Source organism: Pangasianodon hypophthalmus, chromosome 9 (genome assembly GCF_027358585.1).
Source record: "Pangasianodon hypophthalmus isolate fPanHyp1 chromosome 9, fPanHyp1.pri, whole genome shotgun sequence".
Classification (NCBI taxonomy): domain Eukaryota; kingdom Metazoa; phylum Chordata; class Actinopteri; order Siluriformes; family Pangasiidae; genus Pangasianodon; species Pangasianodon hypophthalmus.
Window position 1 is genome coordinate 25933512 of NC_069718.1, and position 21271 is coordinate 25954782.

The window sequence follows — 21271 nt, forward strand, 5'->3', positions numbered from 1 at the left end:
TTCTGTTGCTCATATAAAGAGTAACAGGACTGAGTAACAGTAACAGGAGTGAGTAGAATCTTCTGGTTTATTGATTTATTAGTGTGAATATTAGTCGATATAATAATATTCACCTGATTTTTAAGTTTTACGGTTGAAATTACTGAAGTTGTTGACATTTTAGATCAGTTTTACATTGTGAATACCATCCTTACAGGGAGCCAATCCACCACTACGTACTGCAGAAGAGCAGCGGCGATATCGCGCTTGATGCGTTGCTGACCCAGAGCGGAGAGAGAAAATATTTAGAGAAGGAATGTGATAAATACAGGAAAGACCTAGAGTCAGGCAAGAAGACAACAATCAATGACCTCAGTGAGAGAAAAGCACGGACTTCGCAGAAAGTGTAGGGAGACTTACCGTAGGATCAAGGACAGAAAAGAAGCTCTACAACACCTCATTCCTCACCTCATCATATCAAAGCATTTCACGTTCAGTAATCAACAGACAGCTCTTACGGCTCCAACAGCCACAGCAGTTCAGTGGCAAAGTCCTGAAGTTGTTGGCAAATAGTGTGTGCTGAAGTATGATGGTGACCTGTACCCTGGCATCACAGATACAAGAACAAGTGAAGCACATGTTGAGGTCTGTTGTATGCAAAAGATTGGGATCAACAGGTTTTTCTGGCCAGACCACAAAGACATCCTTTGGTACCTGTTTGAGGACATTGTGTGTATCATCCTACCCCCAAGGCCAGTCACAGCTTGTCACATGGAGATTGAGAAGTCTAGCCCAAACTAGGGAAGGCTTCTTAAAAAGGTCAGGCAAGTTTGTTTTCATGAATTTAATGCAATTCTAGCTAAAACACTTGAATGTAGTTTTTGCAACTTCTACCAGATCTTAGGTACTGGCAGTCAGTGCAGAGATCTGAGGACTTACATAATACCTTCAACTCTTTGTCTTTGTCTTTTTTACCTTTTGTAGAAGAAGATGCAGAGAACCCATACTATGCAGGAGCCAGAAACACCCAGGCATGGCATGCTGCAGGGGAAGGAGTGAGACACACCCACCACCCTCTCTATCTCCCCTCTTCCTGTCTCTCCCTTTCTCTCTCTCTCCCTCCCTTCCACTATTTCTCCTTCTTTCTCTTTCTACCTCCTTTGCTGAGAAGTACTACAATCACTTTTCTGCTAATAAATTAGGACTGCTATTGTGTGTGGAAGAAAATTTTTTGTAGTACAGAGGAGTAAATACAATATGGGGATTATGTCGGATAATGTTGGGGATTTCACACCGCCATTTTGAAACCCAGAGTTAATAATAAGAATAAATAATATTGATAAGTTTAATTTATATAGCACCTTACTCATACCCAAAGTGCTGTACAACCAAAAAACACACAAAATACGCAGTCCAATGAGAGAAGGAGAGGAGGATTTTTTTTTTATTGGGCCGTGACTCATCTTTTAATCACTTGAGTTCATTATTGATCTCAACCAGTCACCCTGTGGATCTTTCTTGGCAAGGTTTCTACCTAATGTGACTTAGTAAGCTATCTAAATATCTTTTAGAGCAATGATGTGGACTGCTCTATAAAAAAAATATTTCTTTTGTGATATTCAGGCCAGTTGTTATAGAAATATGGTAGAAATATTGCTTTAGTTTGGAGCTCAGAAAGGCACTATTTAGGTCAGGCTACTGGAACAATCCACTGATGATTGGCCAAAAAAATTCTGCAATTCCTATTCATATCTGTATTTGTGTCTGTTCATTCTGAGTAAGTTATTCATATTTGGTCATATCTCATAAAGGATGAATGAAAGAACACTGTAAATGAACATTTTACATGAAAGTGGTTTTTGTTTTTCCAGCTGATTGTTTGACTGAGCACTTGCTCATGCATGAAAGTAAAAACTTACTTCTTTCTTTTTTGTATCCCATTGCCCTGTGAATCTTTCTGGCAATTTTCCTAAAAAATAAGAAAGTAAGCATCATATTTGTATCTGTATTTTTTTTTCTGTTTAGTACACATGTTCAATTTCAATAATATATTTCTATTCAGTTCCATCTCTAGTGTAAAAGTAAATAAAGTGAATACCCGTTGGTCATTGAACTTCCAGGTCTTTCTGGCTAAAGCTGAGGAGACTTAGAATGCTCTGGAGTCCAGTGCTGGAGCACGAGAACTCCAACCTAATGAACCATGTAAAAAAAACTGCAAGGCTCAGTGGAGGACTTGGAGGAACAACTCTATGATACCCATGGGGCATGTGATGAGATATAATAAGTTCTCTGTGTTTTTGCTGCATAATGAATTACACCACAGGTTGACCTCTTGATTCCCAGTAACTGTGCTGTTGATATGCTTGTGTTTTTCCTCTTTTTAACACTATTATAATACATTTTTAAGATTAATAAATTAAAAAATATATATATAAAAATAAATGTTCATGAAACTCTTCTGCTCCATGGCTGTCCTTTAGGAGCTGGAAAGAGCAGCAGGACTGCCGTGTTCTGAAGCCCAAGTACAAAAGCGTTAAGGCAAACCTCTTCTAATGAAGCCACAACTGCTGTTGTGTGTGGAAGAAATATTTTTGTAGCCCAGAGGAGTAAATACAATAATGTTGGGGATTTCAAAACACATTTTGAATTCCAAAACTGGGCAATCACTCATTTTTTATCTTTTTGTCCAAAAAAAAAGCATAGCTGCCATTCATGACTGAACAACACTGACCTGGTCATGAACCTTATGTGCAGTATTGATAAAATCTTCATTTTAAGAAAACTGTGAGTTATTAGTGCATAGTCTTTACAAATATATCTGTACTAGAGCAAACCACTGATGATAGACCAAAAAAAATTTACTTCCTATTTGTATCTGAATTTGTATCTGTTCACTCTGAATAAATCAGAAATAAAGTCAGCATATAATACACTTTCTGAAATTACATGACCTCAAATTGTCAAAAATGAGTCCCTCAAACACACTGGAAGTAAAATAGAATTTCTGCAAATATTACTCCACTCCAAAATTTAATATAATATTCTTAATATGCTTTGCAATATTTCTAGTAAACTGTTGGCTGTTTCATCACACACAGTAAATGTACAAAAGCCAGAATTACAATGATATAAAAAGTCTACACACCCCTGTTGAAATGGTGAAGTAAAAGGATGACGCTAAGATAAATCATGTCAGATCTTTTCCCACCTTTAATGTGCAATTGTAAAGTATACAAATAAAGTGCAAAACATTTATCTTCATCATTTATCTTCAACTTTTATCTGTTTTACAACTTTTATCTTCAAATATGTTGGATTTAGTGGTCTTATTTAATTCTGATCTGCATATTTTTAATTAGTATATTAAGCATGAGCTCTCAAACTTTGAGCTATTCAGACCTAAGCATAGAAAGCAATTCCCTCCACACCTACAGAACAAAGGAGTCACACCTGTTGTCTGTCACCCGGACTAAATTCAGAGTAACCTTCTGCTATAGAAATTTAAAAGACAAGCAAAAAGCTTTATTGCAGAAAACAAAGATAACCCATACACTCACCATCCACTTTAATAGGAACACATGTAAACTTGATCATTCATGCAATTATCTAATCAGCCAATCATGTGGCAGCAGTGCAGTGCAAAAACTCATGCAGATACAGGTCAAGTTAAGTCCTAACGGAGGTTGAAAATGTGTAATGTAATTCTGTGTACTGACTTCCCACTTCTGTGGCAAGTCGAATGCAGCAGTAGTACTAATAGATTTTTCTTCTTTTACATTACAGGAAGATGGCACTACACTCACCTACAGTATAAGATTTTTGTCAGGTTGATCAGAAATTGTGAAAGGAATTAATAGACCTTTACTGTAGTTGCATATCAAATGAGAGACATGGGACGCATCCTGCGAATTCTTACATATCAAAACCTATAACATAAATCTGATGCACTGTGTATGCCCATTTTAGATTTTTAGAATTCAGATTTTTGTTTTGCTGAGACAAGGAAATATGTATTAATGGTTAGCAAATGTGAACAAGAACACCATTCTAAATGTGTTATTTATCTTTATATATTTCCCCAAACATCCAGAGGCAGTTGTTTCACTGACATTTTATTTACAGCCATATGTACAGCTCAGCGTATAATACACTTTCTGAAATTACATGACCTCAAATTGTCAAAAATGAGTCCCTCAAACACACAGGAAGTAAAATAGAAATGGAAAATATATGCTTTGCAATATTTCTAGTAAACTGTTGGCTGTTTCATCACACGCAGTACATACAGTAAATGTACAAAAGCCAGAATTACGATGGATATAAAAAGTCTACACACCCCTGTTAAAATGGCAGGTTTTTGTGAAGTAAAAGGATGACACTAAGATTAATCATCTGAACATCAGATCTTTTCCCACCTTTATTGTGCAATTGTAAAGTATACAAATAAAGTGAAAAACAATCAGAAACTTTTATAGGGAAAAAAAGAAAAATAAAAAACTTACAATAAACTAGTTGCATAAGTGTGCACACCCCTAAACTAAGCACCTTTTGATTTTATTACACCACTCAGTCTTTTTGGGTAAGAGTCTATCTTGACTTGGTAATATTTTCCCATGGATGTTTATTGTGAGAAAGGGCTTCCGTGTAGCCACTCTACCCCACAGCCCAGACATGTGAAGAATATGAGAGATTGTTGTCACATGCAAAGAGTAATCAGTACTTGTCAGATATTCCTGCTGCTCCTTTAATGTTGCTGTAGGTCTCTTGGCAGCCTCCCTGGTAAGTTTTTGTCTTGTCCTTTTGTAAATTTGGAGGGACGTCCTGTTCTTGGTGATGTCACTGTGCTGGCCCATTTTCTCCACTTGTTGATGATGATGATGTTCCATAGTACATCTAAAGTTTTGGACATTTTGTTGTACCATTTCCTGATCGATTCCTTTCGACAGTGAGATCCCGTACAGGCTTTGTCAGCTCTTTGCAGATCATGGCTTCAGCAGTCAGATGAAACCAAGAAGATGTGAAGAAAATCCTACAGAAACAGCTGATCTTTATTTGGGGTTAATCAGAATAATTTCATCGATGACAGCTGTATGATATTTACTTTTGAACATGAGATTCATTCCGAACACAGCCACATCCCCAATTATAAAAGGGTGTGCACACTTATGCAACAAGGATATTGTAACTTTATTTTTTCTATTTTTTTTTCCTTAAAATATTTCTGATTGTTTTTCACTTAATGTTGTAATTTCACATTGAGGGTGGAAAAAAGTCTGACATGATTTATCTTGATTTCATTTTTTTTTTCATCACAAAAACTTGCCATTTTAACAGGGGTGTGTGAACTTTTTATATCCACTGTACCAGGGTCTGTTCCAGAATGAATTGAGTTGAATTGAGCACCTCTGGATTTCTCGGTTCAAGCTACAATGAACTTGTTCGATTCTGGACAGGCTGCCTCAGGATCATGTGTGTTTACATAAAAATATAATCAAGTAGCAGACAATATACTGTGTCTGTGTGTGTATATACATATATATATATACACTGATCAGCCATGATATTAAAACCACTGACAGCTTCCAACACATCAACTTCAAGAACTGACTGTTCACTTGCTGCCTAATATATTCCACTCCTTGACAGGTGCCACTGTACGAGATAATCAATGTTATTCACTTCACCTGTCAGTGGTTTTAATGTTATGGCTGATTGGTGTGTGTGTATATATATATATATATATATATATATATATATATATATATATATATATATATATATATATATATATATAAAAGACACACACAGTACTGTGCAAAAGTCTTAGGCACCCTATTTTCTATTTTAGTACAAACTTTGTTATAGATGTTTATTTTCTGACTTCTACATTATTGATTCAGTACAAAAACATTTTAGATTCCAAACATTAGTTTTCCAGCACAAAATGAAACGTTACAGAAAAATGTTTGTATGTCAGTAAAGAAAGCAGCAGATTCCATAAGAGACACTTTTCAGATAAAAACATAATGAAGGCTGCTGGGTTTCGCTGCAGAAATAAGAAGCGAGTCGACAGTCAAAGTCTCCAGAAGAACTGTGGCTGCTTCTGCAAGATGCTCAGTAACACTTCCAGCTCATTTCCTTATAAAACTGCACACACTGCACCTCAGATACTGCTTTATTTTAAAGTGAAGGATCGTCACACCAAATATTGACTTTGTTTCATTTATTACTGTTTACTGCTCTTTATAGGATTTTTTTAATGTAGAAACATTTAATTTCATTATTTTTGAAGGCATCTTTGCTCTACAGCATTTCTTTGCATGTGCCTAAGACTTTTGCACAGAACTGTATATTTATATATAGCAAGAGAGTAAAGAGGATTTACTTTCTCAGACGGACCCTAGGAGTTCACTAACTGTTCAGGGGTTAGATGTGCTTCACATGTCACATATTAGGAGAGTTAGGACTCAATTCACAGATCACTATTACCAAAATAGTTTTCTCCTTTGTGTTTCTATTTTAAGCAGGGCATCATTTCACTGCATTTTACCAATATAAAATAACAAGGCACACAAAAGCATTAAAAGCAGGAGTATCAAACATGCTCCTGGAGGGTCACAGCCCTGCAGAGATTTGAGTTTCTCCTTCTACCACACCACATTCAGCCCATACTGGCTTTAGCAATTAACTGAAGAGTTCAATCAGATGTAATAAAATGTTAAATTGTGCAGTACTGTGGTGCTCCAGAACTGCAGTCTGATACCTGACTTAAAGCAGGGGTTCTTAATTACTGACATGGAGGACCAAGACCCTGCAGATTTTGAAGATTTCACTACCTCATCCAACTGATCTCGTTAATTATCAAGACTTTCACGATTTGGACCACACTGTTTTGAGTAAGGTTGTTACAGTGTCACGGTTACATGGTTAGACATGGTGTATGATTGGACAGTTACCTTGTAATCCTGTAATTTCAGGGGGAAAAAAAATCGTATCCTACTCATGCTCCTGAGTGTGTGAATTTACACACAAGAACTAACAGCTAATGTATACCTCGAATTAATCAACTTCATATAATCTGTAATAAGTCTCTGCACCTTTATATTTGGACTACGCTGTCTGCATGGCAATGGATTCCAGCCACTGGAATTAAGAAGCCCTGATTTAAACAGCCATATTTACAAAGATTGTTACAAATTCACTCTGCAATGCTGAGCCATCATAATTTAATATATCTGAAAAACTAAGTAAATATTTAAGGATGGTGTAGGAAAAATAAACAGGCTGTTTGAAATGTAAGGAAGGGAGCACAGTAGTCTAGTTTACCTGATTGTAGTACCTGATTGGTGTACATTTAAGGGACAAGATGCTCTTCTATCAGCTCTGTTCACTTCAACATGTAGTTTACCAAAAAAAAAAAAAAAAGTAAGGGGGGTGTGAGTCATGACAGGTTTCTAAAGAGAAAAAAAAAAAATCCAACATTGCCACATATTTTAACACAAACAATCAGCAATATGCGAAACCACAGTAAAAATCCACTATCACAACACAAAACCGCATTTTAAAATCTGAGTATGTTTAAAAACAGATGTAATTTAAGAGCTATATAAGACCAATCAAAGCGTAACAAACACCAAAGCGCTATTCACACTGCCGAACAGGGGGATAAACATCCCTTTGCCGTTGGTCAACTGTAAACTGAACTGCATCTTTTATAGCCATGAAGTGCTGATGTAAAACAGAGCTGACATGACACACGTTAACACAGAACACATTCAGAGCAGCTGGTATACATATGATGGCTTTCCCTTATAAAAAGCTTTCCATTCTTTTTTTTTTTCTTTTTTAACAAAGTGACCCAGTTGTTTCCTATTTACATACTACATTCTTCCAAATGGTTTTATGGCTTTTGAGTCTAAAGAAAAAAAAAAATCTACTGAAAATTTTTTTACCTTCCAGGCTGGTGATAATTAGGTCTAAACAAATTGACAAAATATTAAATCTAGTGAACTCACAATCAGAAAATATTCGACAGGGGACTGTGTGTAAGTCTTAGGAGTAAGTCGAGCCCCTAGAGCTGAATGTTATCACTCCTCACCTCACTACAGAACTAATCATATTCTGATTAACGCTGCAATTTACAAAATAAATACTCCTTTTAATTTCTCTCCTTGATGAAATCTTGTTGTTTAGGAGGCAGGAATTTTTGTAAGATGTGTATTTTCTGTTACTTTGGGTTTGTAATCAGAGCTGATGCATAAAATTTGGACTAGAAGTGAAGGAGGATGGTCGAGTTTTAGAGAGGAGAGACCAAAAAAATAGGAGAAGAACTGTCCCAGCTATGGAATGAATGGAATGAATGGAATGAATGAATCAAGGGAGTGTGTGGTCACATGAGTTACAGACGAAGAAGGTAGGGATAGCATGAATCACTCGCAGGCCAGTTTGCTGTCAAAACTGGACAGGCCGATGGCGAAGGCTTGCAGTGCACACATGGGGTAGTTATAGTCCAATGTGAACACATCCTCAGCAACACGTCCAAACTGCATCACGATGTAGTCCGCTGCGGAGACACAAGCAGACAGAAAAAATATAAATATAGTAAGAATAACGATTACAGTGCTGGAGGAAGAGAAAAGGAAAAGAGCACACAGCCGTCTGAAGACATATAAGCAAATGTTACTGTACTCACGATCATTATCATGGACAATCTGAAAGTTTTTGACAGAAGCCTGTGTGACTCTTCCATGGAAGTTGAGCACATAGGACTGTGTATCGTCGTTCCACACCGGAGCTTTATTGTGCAACTCGATTAGGTTCTCCAGTGAGCGATTCTGCCATTTACTCAATAAAGACTCTTGATCCTGTTAACAATAATTAAATTAAAAACATCTAAGAAATAATGCATGATAAAAGCAGGACCATTTGCATTTAAAAAAAACCCTATAAAACCTGATCTCTGAATGCAGGTGAATATTAATGAGCCTATAATATTTTACTGCTACAAACAGAGCAAAGTAAGCGGTGCCTATACGAAATTGTTAGCTACTTAAATATGTGCATGTGGATTTAGTTAACTTTATCACTGACTGAGACACTGACAGTATCCCATTACGACAGATAATTTTATACTTGCCTCAATAAGTGTACCAAAAATATGTTTGGCTCACACAACTTTAGACAAAGAGAACAGAGATTTAAAAAAGAAACAACTCACATTCGTGGGACGAACAGGAACCCGCTCGAAGTTCATATTCATGCCGGGGATGATGACGGTCATCTTGCGTGGGCCTTTAAATCCAAGTACATTGGTTTCCTACAGAGAAAGAATATAACACGTATGGTCACCTAGCTGTGATTCTGGCCTGTCCAAAATAAGAGTGTGTGTCCATACTTACGTAGCAGATAGCGGCTAGTTCCTGCCGTGTGTTGCTCTCTTCCAGCAGAGCTCCAGAGTTCTTGCTGGGGTTTGTTCCGTTATCATACACAGTGAACTTAGTCCCCATCAGATTCGATCTAAAGTACATTTTAAGAGAAGGACACAAGTAAATAATAAGGAAGGCAGAAATAGCCTGTGAAGAGTAAGGCATGTACAGAGAGAGAGAGAGAGAGAGAGAGAGAGAGAGATAACCAAAATGGCAAAATATGAAGCTTTTAATGATCTTAACAACAAATCATTGGTCAGGAAATGAGCAAGACTTAAACAAATAGATAAAGGAAGTTAGTATGCGAGAGCTTTTCCCTTTGATTTCTTTAAATGTTTAAGCCTTGTGGCTCTTGATGAACTGAATCAGGTGCGGCAGAGAACCAAATAATCACTAATCTTTTAAGAAAAAAAAGTCCAGAAGATATTTTTGGAAAATGTTGTACACCCAGACATGTGTTAGTTTGAATTTTACACCAAACATTTTAATCATTATCATGATTTTACCTTTGTGTACAAGAAGACTATAGAAGTGAATTTCCCTGTTTCTAGCTTTTCCCCAAACAAACAGTTCACTGCAGCAAAAGGAAACCAGCAAATGGAGGCACAGGAGCTCTCAGGAGTGCATCTGTTTCATTCCTGCTCATTTTCTCACCAATAGCTACATTTCCATCCAAGGACTTTTTTTGCGAAAAAAGATTTAGCGCATTGAAATGTTTACTGATATAGGTGATGGAAAAGTAAATTATTGCAAATTATCAACAAAATTTCAATAAAAATATAATTTCACAAGCGTCGACATAAATCTTTTTTCTTTTTAGCGCATAAATTCTATGTTGATACTTCAAATGCTGTGAAAAATTGTTTGGAAACAGTTTTTGTCATGGAAAACAGGATTCATGCAAAAAAAAAAAAAAAAAATACCACAACAGAATTTATCCCTCTTTTGGGGGAAGAACGGGGATGTGTGCGCCATAAAACTCATAATATTCTACAGTGGTCTAGGAAGCGAAGTGTGTCTGGTTGTGTACCCAGAAAGTGACTCCTCTTCCATGGGTTTAATCAAGAATTTTAGAGTAAATAAATATAATCTCTTGTAATATGCGATATCCACATGTTTTCTGTGGAGAAAATCTGAAAGATCCCAAACTACCCCATACGTGGTTGATTTTTTTTTTACTTCGATTTACCTTCTTCTCTCTCTTCTTTCTGCAGAACTTTCATTTAGTCTTTTTTATTTTCTGCCCCTATTGAACCGGGTTACATTATGTGCACGTACGCTGGCGTAAGGCCTAAGAGGCAGCTGTGCAGATATGGAGACATGCACACAGAGAGCATTCTCACTGATTGTTTAGGCAGAAGTACGCACCTCAATTTTCCCACAAAGCTCTCACCCTCGCGAGACAGATCTGTGGCATCTACTGATATCAGATAGTTGGAGGTTTTACTCTTTTTCCTCTTTCTACCAGCCAACAGGAACAACTGAGAAAGACAAAAACAAAATAAGCCAGAGAGAAACAACACAGTCTATATTTAATTCTCAACTTGTTTAAATAATAGATTTTATCTCAATCATCCTAGTAGCAGCTGTGTGTGCATAGTTGCGAGTGCAAATAAATAGATGGAGGTCATGTAACATGAACTTGCATTTTTGTTTCATATTTATACAGATCATTGTGGTTTAAAATGCCTTGAACTTGTTCGCTGTACAAACATAGTTTTATGTTTGTTTAGCACAAAGCATTTTTTTCCACTTTTCCAAATTTAGCTGACCATAAGAGATAAACAGTGTACACTCTGATAAACTGAGCACTCTCAACCCTCTAACCTTCTTGCCATCCTCTCTCTCCAGGTGCATGAAGTAGGTGGGGTATAGCCCACGGTCCATTCCCTTCTTATCACGCGTGATACGGCACTTTACTGTAACGCCACGGGGGGCCGGTCGCAGCACAAATTCCTCCAGATTGTCCACCTCAATGGAGGGGCCTTCTGCCGTGGGTGAGGCCACAGTCACACACTCCTAACAGGAATGTGTCAAAATGCATCAGTGGAACAACAACAAAAACCTGTGTGAGTGTATTTATGTGTGTACAGAGTTAAGGGCTTACTGTGCTGGACTTGGTGCTAGATGCGGAGGCAGGACGTGTGGACTCCGTATTAGGGGAAAGAGAACTGGCTCTGTCTTCATCATCGTTATCATCATCACTGACTTCATCATAGTTCATGCTGTCTGAAAGTCCTGGGGAGAAAATAAATCAATAAAGTAAATGAGATTCTTGGGTATGTGCCAACACCGGTCCAGTTATTGACTCAATAATAATAATAACCTTCTAACCAATTCATAAATAGAGATCCAGAGTTCCCCTCTCCGTCCGATTTAGTCCACAGACAGTGAAATTGAACTTAATGCTAATGTGAAAGGTTTTAGACTGTTAAAATGCGGTCTGGAGCAGCTGGCATCAACTAGCTATTTGGATTATCAATTATTATTTGCGATTATTTGCAACAAAAAAAAAAAAAACATACATACGATACGTGAATAAAAGTGTTCAGTACAATAAATGTTGTTGTCAGGGGTGTGAATGTGTAGTGAGCATCCAGTATGAACGTAACTTTACAACAGTACATTATTTTGTCACTATTTTGAAAATCTTCTTCAACTGGTGGAAACAAGCTGCTGCAAACTTTGTACTTGCCCTTTGGTCGTATTAATTTGTGCATGTAATCACCATTCCTGCACTGTGAGTGCTAAATTTCTCACCAACCTTAATTATCGCAACCCTTTAGTAAATGACAGCCCAAGTCTTTAATCTCTAATGTATGGGTTTAGGCCACAGAAAATTCAGTACTACCCCGAAGGTATCGTTTCAGTTTCATTTTCATATCATTTCCAGTTTCAAATATTTAATTTGTTATTGTCTATACAGTATGAAGTCTTTGACTGGTTTAGCCAAATAACTTAAGGAGAAATTCCAAATCCCTTTAATATAAATTAAGTCTAAACTGTAAAGTGACAGAGAAAAGAGAAGCACAATTTAGTCACAGAAAGGAAACAGAATTTTGAGGGAGTTTGTGTTAGAGACCTCCAGAGAAAAAAAAAAACAAAGTTCAGCTCAAATAACTTGCTGTTGGATTTACAAACAGTGTGGGCTAATTTGGGATTCAGGGTCCTCAGAGGAGAGTTTGGTAAATGACAGAGAGCAGAACTCACTGACTTTCCTACAGTACGCTCTTAACTAAACACTGGAGTGCAGACAGTACATGGCTCATATTCAGAAGCAGCCATCGTGTGTTTGTTTTGGCTCCAGCGGTGTACTGTGTGTACTTCTGTACTCACCCCGTCTTTGTAGCAGTGTGTGTATGTCCGTTTTGGGCTCCAGCAATGTTTCAGTGTCTCCATCTCTCTCAGGCTCCTCAGATGGAGGGGGAGAGGGATTCTGTGGCGGGCTGACTGACTGCACTTGGATCTTTGTGCCCAGATCAGAAGCCTCTGAACCCAAAAAAGCTGCAGGTCCATCGATACCTGCTGGAGGACAAGAACCATTTAACACCACTACTTGAGCTTCCTGTGATGCTGGGAGAAAAGTGGGTGCCTGAACCTGCCCTGCATTCCAATAATGATAAACACACATACACTATATGGCCAAAGGTTTGCGGACACCTGACCATCACACCCATATGTGGTTCTTCCCCAAACTATTGCCACAAATTTGGAAGCGCACAATTGTGTAGTATGTCTTTGTATGCTGTAGCGTTACAATTTCCCTTCACTGGAACTAAGGCCCCGCAGGCCCTGACCCTAATGCAAAGAATGGGTCATTCACCTTTGAAGCCTGCTTGAGGTTATCACCTTATACCACCCTCCTTGACACACTGACACTGCCGTGTGGTTATTTTTTCATATGTTTTTAAAATAAATTTGCCTCAGTTAAAGGTTAGATTTCCATTTTTCAGTGTAAGATTAAGTTAAAGACATTTTTTCCAACCTTTTTTAATCCATCTTTACAAAGGGTGCTAAATAATTCTGGAGTTAAGTGTACATATGCTATGCCTGATCCCTCCCCCTCCTTACCATCAAAGATGACATCATTGGTGATGCTGAGGCGGGAATCGACAAGTAGAGCCTGTTCCTCACTGCGGCGCGGCCGAGAGCGGCGTGGACGAGCTTCTGGGTTCGGCTGCACCATCAATGGCTCCTGGCGCTTTCGTCGCTGCTTCTGCTCCAACAGCGCTCTCTATATATCAACAGAAACGCAGATATTTCACACACAACAACAACACTGATGCTGGAAGAGTGATCAACTACAAATGAGTGGCCTTTTTCTGACTTCAAAAATACGAAGGCAAATACTTTGTCACATCCTGTAGCATTTAGTGAATCTGCACTGCGCACATAGTGCTTTAAGCCAGAGGGCCTAAAGTCTACTCTCCAAAGGTGTGAAGCAGATCACTAAGATTCATACCCACATCACTGCAAGCTTATCACAACCAAATGAAACGTCCAAATCTACAGAGCCATCACAAAAGGTTCAGTCATTCAGACAGCCCCGAACAACACAACACAACACACACATAAAACAGGGAACCATCACTAAACATACAAGACATACAGCCCCCTCCGAAAGTATTGGAACAAAGGCCAATTCATTAGATTTTCCTATACACTGAAAACATTTGAGTTTGAGATCAAAAGATAAATATGAGACAAAAGATCAGAATTCCAGCTTTTATTTACTGATATTTACATCTAGATGTGTTAAACAACTTAGAACATGGCACCTTTGGTGGCAGATCACAAATTTTTAGGTGAGCAAAAGTATTGGAACAGATAGTTGTAAAGTATATTACACTTAATATTTTGTTGCGTGTCCTTTGCTTGCAATAACTGCATCAAGCCTGTGACTCACTGACATCACCAAACTGTTGCATTCTTCTTTTGTGATGTTACTCCTGGTTTGTATCACAGCTTCCTTCAGTTGCTGTTTGGGGTCTATCCCTTTAGTCTCCTCTTCAGGAGGTGAAATGTGGCTCAGTTGGGTTAAGGTCTAGTGATTGACTTTGCCAGTCTAAAACCTTTTTTTGTGTTGGCAGTGTGTTTTGGGTCGTTGTCTTGCTGCATGATGAAGTTTCTCACAATTAGATTGGATGCATTTCTCTGTAAATTGGCAGGCAGAATGTTTCTGTAGACTTCTGAATTCATTCTGCTGCTACCATCATGAGTTACATCATCAATAAAGATTAATGAGTCTGTTCCAGAAGCAGCCATAAAAGCCCAAGCCATGACACTACCTCCACCATGCTTAACCGATGAGCTTGTATGCTCTGGATCATGAGCAAAGAAAAAAATAATAAAACAAAAGAATTGGCCTTGCAGTTTGGAGGGAACTGTACTTGGCAATCTAAAATCAATCATCTCTCTCTCTCCCCCTCTCTATCTTTCTGTATCACACACACAAACACACGCACACAAACAGAAAACATTTTAGTACACAATTAAACTCTAAATTGTAGTAGTAGTAAAGTGTAGTAAACTCTAGAGACTGTTGTGTGTGAAATTCCCAGAAGATCAGCAGTTTCTGAAATAAGCAAACCAGCCCATCTGGTACTAACAACCATACCACTATTAAAGTCAGAGATCACACTTTTTCCCCATTCTGATGTTTGACGTGAACATTAACTGAAGCTCTTGACCTGTATCTGCATGATTTTATGCACTGTGCTGCTGCCACATGATTGGCTGATTAGATAATTGCATGAATGTGCAGGTGTACAGGTGTTCCTAATAAAGTGGACAGTGAGTGTACATACTTCCCGGAAATTCACCTTCTAAATTCGGCATTTGGGTAGCTAAAGCACAGCAACCATCATAAATCATCGTAAACTCAGCATATCATACTGAAAACACTGCTCTGATACATCTCATGATGTTAATGTAATAATTGTGTGGAGGGAAATATCACTTGGGCATTGATAACAAAAGAAGAGGCAAAACAGATTTTGCACTTCCCTTCAGTGCAGAGTTAAAAGGAAGCACATGCTCCTATAGAAACAGGATCTAGAGGCTGAGCAAAGACGCCTCTGTCCTTGATTTACCTTTCTTTCTCTCTCAGTTGTCCAAGTGCTTTTACACATTCTTGTGAGGACATTTTTGCCACTGACAGTTTAAATGTAACAATATGTTCCAAATATTAAAAGTCCAATTCCTCATTTCTTCTTCTGTCTCACAGCGCTTACCTTATTACCAACTTTGGGACTAAACAAATGCATCCTTTATTCAAATGAATGAACATAGTTAGCTCAACCTTTATAAATGTTTTTAAAGTAAAGTACAGATAAGTGTGTTCTCAAAAAGAAAATATACAATTACTCTATATGGCCAAAAGTATGTGGACACCTGACCATCACACCCATATTGTGTTTCTTCCTCAAACTATTGCTACAAAGTTAGAAGCACATAATTGTATAGAATGTCTCTGTGTGCTGTAGCTTTACAATTTCCCTTCACTGGAACTAAAAGGCTGAAACCTGTTCCAGCATGACAATGCCCCTGTGCACAAAGCGAGCTCCATGAAGACATGGTGTGTGAAGGTTGGAGTGGAAGAACTCGAGTGTCCTGCACAGAGCCCTGACCTCAACCCCACTGAACACCTTTGGGATGAACTGGAACTGGAGACTCCTTACCCAACATCAGCGCCTGACCTCACTAATGCTCTTGTAGCTGAATGAACACAAATCCCCACAGCCACGCTCCAACATCTAGTGGAAAGCTTCCCAGAAGAGTTAAAACTGGTGGCTCTGTTATGGTTTGTCCCCTTAGAGGAAAAGGTCGCTGAAAATCGATACAAAGTTCTTCTGACTGATTACCTTTATCCTGTGATCAAACACTCCTATCCTGATGGCAGTGGCCTCTTCGAGGGCCCACTCAATGGTGTAATGAGAAGGAAACTGAGGTAAAGCAGATTCTATGACCTTCTCAGTCAACATATCTCAACCCAACTGAACACATATGGAAGCTTTTCGGCAGATGTGTTCAGTGCTCTCCACCACCATCATCAAAACACCAACTGAAGGAATATCTTTAGGAAGAAAGGTCCTCTCTCGTCCCATATTCATCTTTTGATCTCAAAGCGTTAACTGCCAGCCTCCACCTAATAACTACACATTAGCATTAAACACCATACTATACTGTATTGCACATTACTGTTATTATCTGCAATTATTTGCAAGTACTTGCACTTTACTGCAATTATCTGTCATTACTACAATTATTTATATCAGACCGTTATTTGCAAATATTGCTATTTGTACATCTGCATTTTATCCAATGTATGTATCCACTGCACCGTATTGCATGCATCATGCTGTTTACTTCTACCTGTATACTGTTTATCTCAACTTACTGCACCATATTTCTTATTTATTTCACTTAACTTCATTGCCATTTGCATTACTGGTACACATCATACTGTTTACCTTGACCTGTACACTGCATCATAACCTTATTACCTCATTTAACTTATTTGCTATTTGCACTACTGGTTGAATGCTAACTGCACTTCATTGTCTCTGTACTCATACTCTGGCAATGACAACAAAGTTTAACATAACCTAGCCTAATATAGCTATAGCCCCATATTGTAAGACCTCAAGCAGTACCATTATGAAGCTAAAAATATCTAATAATCTAATAGAAATACCAGATGAGTGACTTGGCTGTGATCACAATAGGCCAGGATGTGTGGCATATATATACTTACAAACCCACACACACACACACACACAAACACACAGTGACCTGCACATTCACTGTGACTCAAATACATGGAGCCCTTATTGCACTTATCTCTCACCTACACAATACAACCATCTAGTTGCAGTATGTTAAGGAAACTGATTTTAACTGATTCACTTTTTTATACTACACATTTAAAACCCAGACCCTTCATAAACACACACTCCAACTAACATATAATAATATACATACAATGCATAAATTAATATAATACATACACTATATGTATTATATAAGAATTACATATATATAAGAAGCGAAGAAGAAAACTGCATGCCACAGGCAGTGGGTTAACTCTCTCCCTAAAGCAAGAGTTGAGTATCTTCAAGTTAAGAAAGGTTTTAAATATGTTAAAAAAGAGAACTATTACCAACATGACAGGAACTTTAACCTTCTGTTCTTATTGATCATATGTCATGCAAATTTATGTGACAACATTGAATGCTACTGTTTTAGCTATCAGTGAAGAAAGAAGCTGGAAAAGTTTGTGTTATCTTCAAGTGACAAAACAGACAGGAAGAAACACAGAAATGGAGTATTATTTAGGGCAAATCACGCTCACACGGCATGATCATTTTTAAGACCATGGCCAATTAATGTTGATGAAAAAGTGCTAAATTCACTTTTATTACAAATGTTTCAACATCTGTCAAATATATGCTTGATTTGTATATTTAAAATTTGTCCTTTTAAAATCCTTATTCATCAGTGACCCATACTAAAGTTTAAAAAAGTGCTGCATGGTCCCAGAATAAACCAGCTTTGTATATTAGTGTCTTCCCAAATCTGTGCAAAACCAGACAAACAGCACTGCAAGCATATGTAAATGCTGTATGACAGAATCACAACTGTCATGCTTTACGTCCACCCTCCCCACTGGAGTCACGTCCAGCCATGTCTCTGTACATCAAATCAGCCACTTACTCCAAAACCACATCAACAATTAACATTTTATGTATGGAAAACAGCTGCTTGCAACCTGGAGAGATAATGTAGTTAAAAATAAAAAGCATAGTTCAGAGTCCTTACTAGAACCAGAAGATATGATCACATCATCCCTATCTTATTCGCACTGCACTGGTTCCGAGTAAAATCTTGCATCGATTATAAAATACTACTAATGACCTATAAAGCACTAAAGGGTCTCGCGCTGTAGTACCAGAATGAAGGCTACAGTAATGCCTTACTGTCTGGATGTTCCAGTAGGAGCATAAACAAGCTCCAGTTAGTCCAGAATGCAGCAGCGAGAGTCATTACTATAACCAGAAGATATGACCACATCACCCCTATCTTATCCACACTGCATTGGCTCCCAATCAAATTTCACACTGATTATAAAATACTACTATTGACCTATAAAGCACTAAATGGTCTCGTGCCTCAGTACCTGAGCGAACTTTTGGTCTTTTATGATCCGCCATGCATACTCAGATCAAAAAGTGCAGGCTCTTTGTTGGTACCTCGAATAGTGCGTGCTACAGCAGGGGGTAGAGCTTTCTCTTACAAAGCCCCACAGTTATGGAACAGCCTTCCACTTAGTGTCCAGGGCTCAGACACACTCTCAGTGTTTAAGTCCAGGTTGAAAACACATTTATTTAGTTAAGCCTTTTGTTAATAGCTTTTCTATTACGTAAGGGCGCAGATCTGGAGGGTTCATGGGTATAAAGAGTTTTGGTGAACTGGGATGGGTCTCTCTCTCTCTCTATCTCTGACAAGCTACACATGTTACTCCTGCTGCCTGATGAGGTACCAGTGAAGAGCCTCCTTCTGCCCTCCGGACCTGCCTAATCCATCCTGATGCTCTACTTCTCCTTGAAGCTTCCTACACCTGACAGTTCACTAGCTGCTGCTGAGGTTGGCCCTGCACGGATAGCTTAAAGATCACCATGAGATTGCTGTGGATGGTACAACATGGACACCCTAAAGATGGCTGTGAATCCTCTTACTTGGATAGCCTAAAGACTGTACTTGCTAAAAACACTCTATAACTTCACTTTGATGGTATAGTATAAATGACTCTGATGCTCATACTCAAGTTCCTTTTAACACACATAGCACTGCTTGACTCTACAGTATACAATTATAGAAGAGAAATTATTTATAATCGCACTATCCTGTGTCACCCATACGAGGATGGGTTTCCTCTTGAGTCTGGCTCCTCTCAATGTCTCAGGGAGATTTAATTTGCCACCATTGCCTCTGGCTTGCTCATTAAGGATACATATTGACTGTATATGCGAATTTCTGTAATGCTGCTTTGTGACGATGTCCACTGCTAAAAGCGCTATACAAATAAAAACTGAAATGAAGACAGAAAGATGGAGAGAAGATGACTGGAGACAGCAGAGAAAGAAGATGAGTGGAGGAGAGTGAATGAGTGACACAGATGAAAACCTTAGTCAGAACAACTCAGAAGGTTTTACTCAACACATACAGGAAGAACTATGGCAACTTCCTACAGGATAAAGGATGTTTGCATCATGTCACTGGTATGAAGATAGCAGATGGGTTTTGTCACAGTGTTAGATATACACTTGCATATAAATAATGTGTTGTTTGTTGGATGTGTTCTTTGCATGATCCAAGCCAAGATCTTCAGACCAAAAAAAAAAAAAAAAAAAAAAAAAAACATCAGGCAACAAAACAAACCACAAAGTCAAAAGAATGACTGAATGTGGAATAGAAATTAACAGGCTTTATTTGTCAGTGTTTCCAAATGAGTACCTGAACACTTGTTCTCAAAATCACCCTTAAAGAGTTATGTTTCACAATGAACACGATTGAGTAATTATATAATGTAGCACATGGAGGCTACACAGAAGGGTAAAATACATATGTCAGAAGCAACCAGACGTGATAGCTCTGTATCTTCTACACTGTATTTTAGCTAGCTAGCTCGAGTTAGATGGTACAAGCCAACACAGCAGCACACCGTGAGATTAGCACAGCGACTGAGGTGTTTCATTACTTCACCGAGTACTTTACAATAATCACACTGGTCACAATAAATTTACATAACGTAATTCTCTAATACGGATGAAATGCAGCATGTAATTATATGAAACAAACATTTGGGCCACATCCTAAACCGCACTTACCATTAAATAGACCTGAATTCCCTCTGACTGTGTATTGACTTGGCAGATTTTAATACATTTTTGCATTGTGCTAAAAACTAGTTTTAAAAAAGTGAATTTTATTATTACATCAGTAAAATCTATTTTCAAAATGCTTCTAGGCAGAATTCTAAACACTTTATTTAACAAATATTTTAAGCGATTATTGTATTGTATTTATATTTTTAGATTTTCATTTTTTGTAAATTAGAAGCTGTTTGGTTTAGAATTGGAGCTTGAAATTAGTTTACTTTTTTTTTTTTTTTTTAACTGTTGGTCACTCAAAAGAGGTAATTAGTATTTAAAAGGAATTTAAAATGTATGGAGTTGTGAATGAGGACTTAACAATGTTAATGAGGATGATTAACATTTGTTGAATGGCTGATATAAACGGTGTGTGTCTGCCCACATGGACGAGCCGCCACAGGATTTTATGTCAAATTATTTAAATATACAGTTCTGTGCAAAAGTCTTAGGCACATGCAAAGAAATGCTATAGAGCAAAGACGCCTTCAAAAATAATGAAATTAAATGTTTCTACATTAAAAAATACTATAAAGAGCAGTAAACAGTAATAAATGAAAAAAGTCAGTATTTGATGTGACAATCCTTCGCTTTTTAAAAAAATAAAACAGTATCTGAGGTGCAGTGTGTGCAGTTTTATAAGGAAATGAGCTGGAAGTGTTTCTGAGCATCTTGCAGAAGCAGCCACAGTTCTTCTGGAGACTTTGACTGTCGACTCACTTCTTATTTCTGCAGCGAAACCCAGCAGCCTTCATTATGTTTTTATCTGAAAAGTGTCTCTTATGGAATCTGCTGCTTTCTTTACTGACATACAAACATGTTTCTGTAACATTTCATTTTGTGCTGGAAAACTAATGTTTGGAATCTAAAATGTTTTTGTACTGAATCAATAATGTAGAAGTCAGAAAATAAACATCTATAACAAAGTTTGTACTA

General features: G+C 37.8%; 1 protein-coding gene across 2 annotated transcripts in view; it reads right to left on the reverse strand.

The window, feature by feature from the left end:
* Positions 1–7188: 7188 nt before the first annotated feature.
* The window catches only part of tulp3 (TUB like protein 3), a 28306-nt gene continuing 14223 nt past the window's right edge, over positions 7189–21271 (reverse strand). Inside the window, exons 4-12 of one of the 2 annotated variants that reach the window (XM_053237191.1) lie at positions 13476–13638; positions 12741–12926; positions 11512–11642; positions 11232–11423; positions 10773–10885; positions 9378–9495; positions 9197–9295; positions 8672–8843; positions 7189–8542 (exon numbers count right to left, since the gene is read on the reverse strand). In XM_053237191.1, the coding sequence (XP_053093166.1) occupies positions 8409–8542; positions 8672–8843; positions 9197–9295; positions 9378–9495; positions 10773–10885; positions 11232–11423; positions 11512–11642; positions 12741–12926; positions 13476–13638 (1308 nt within the window). In that variant the 3' untranslated portion in view covers positions 7189–8408. Of the gene's footprint in view, positions 8543–8671; positions 8844–9196; positions 9296–9377; positions 9496–10772; positions 10886–11231; positions 11424–11511; positions 11643–12740; positions 12930–13475; positions 13639–21271 lie in introns of both variants that reach the window. The other variant, XM_026919515.3, reaches the window with a different exon arrangement.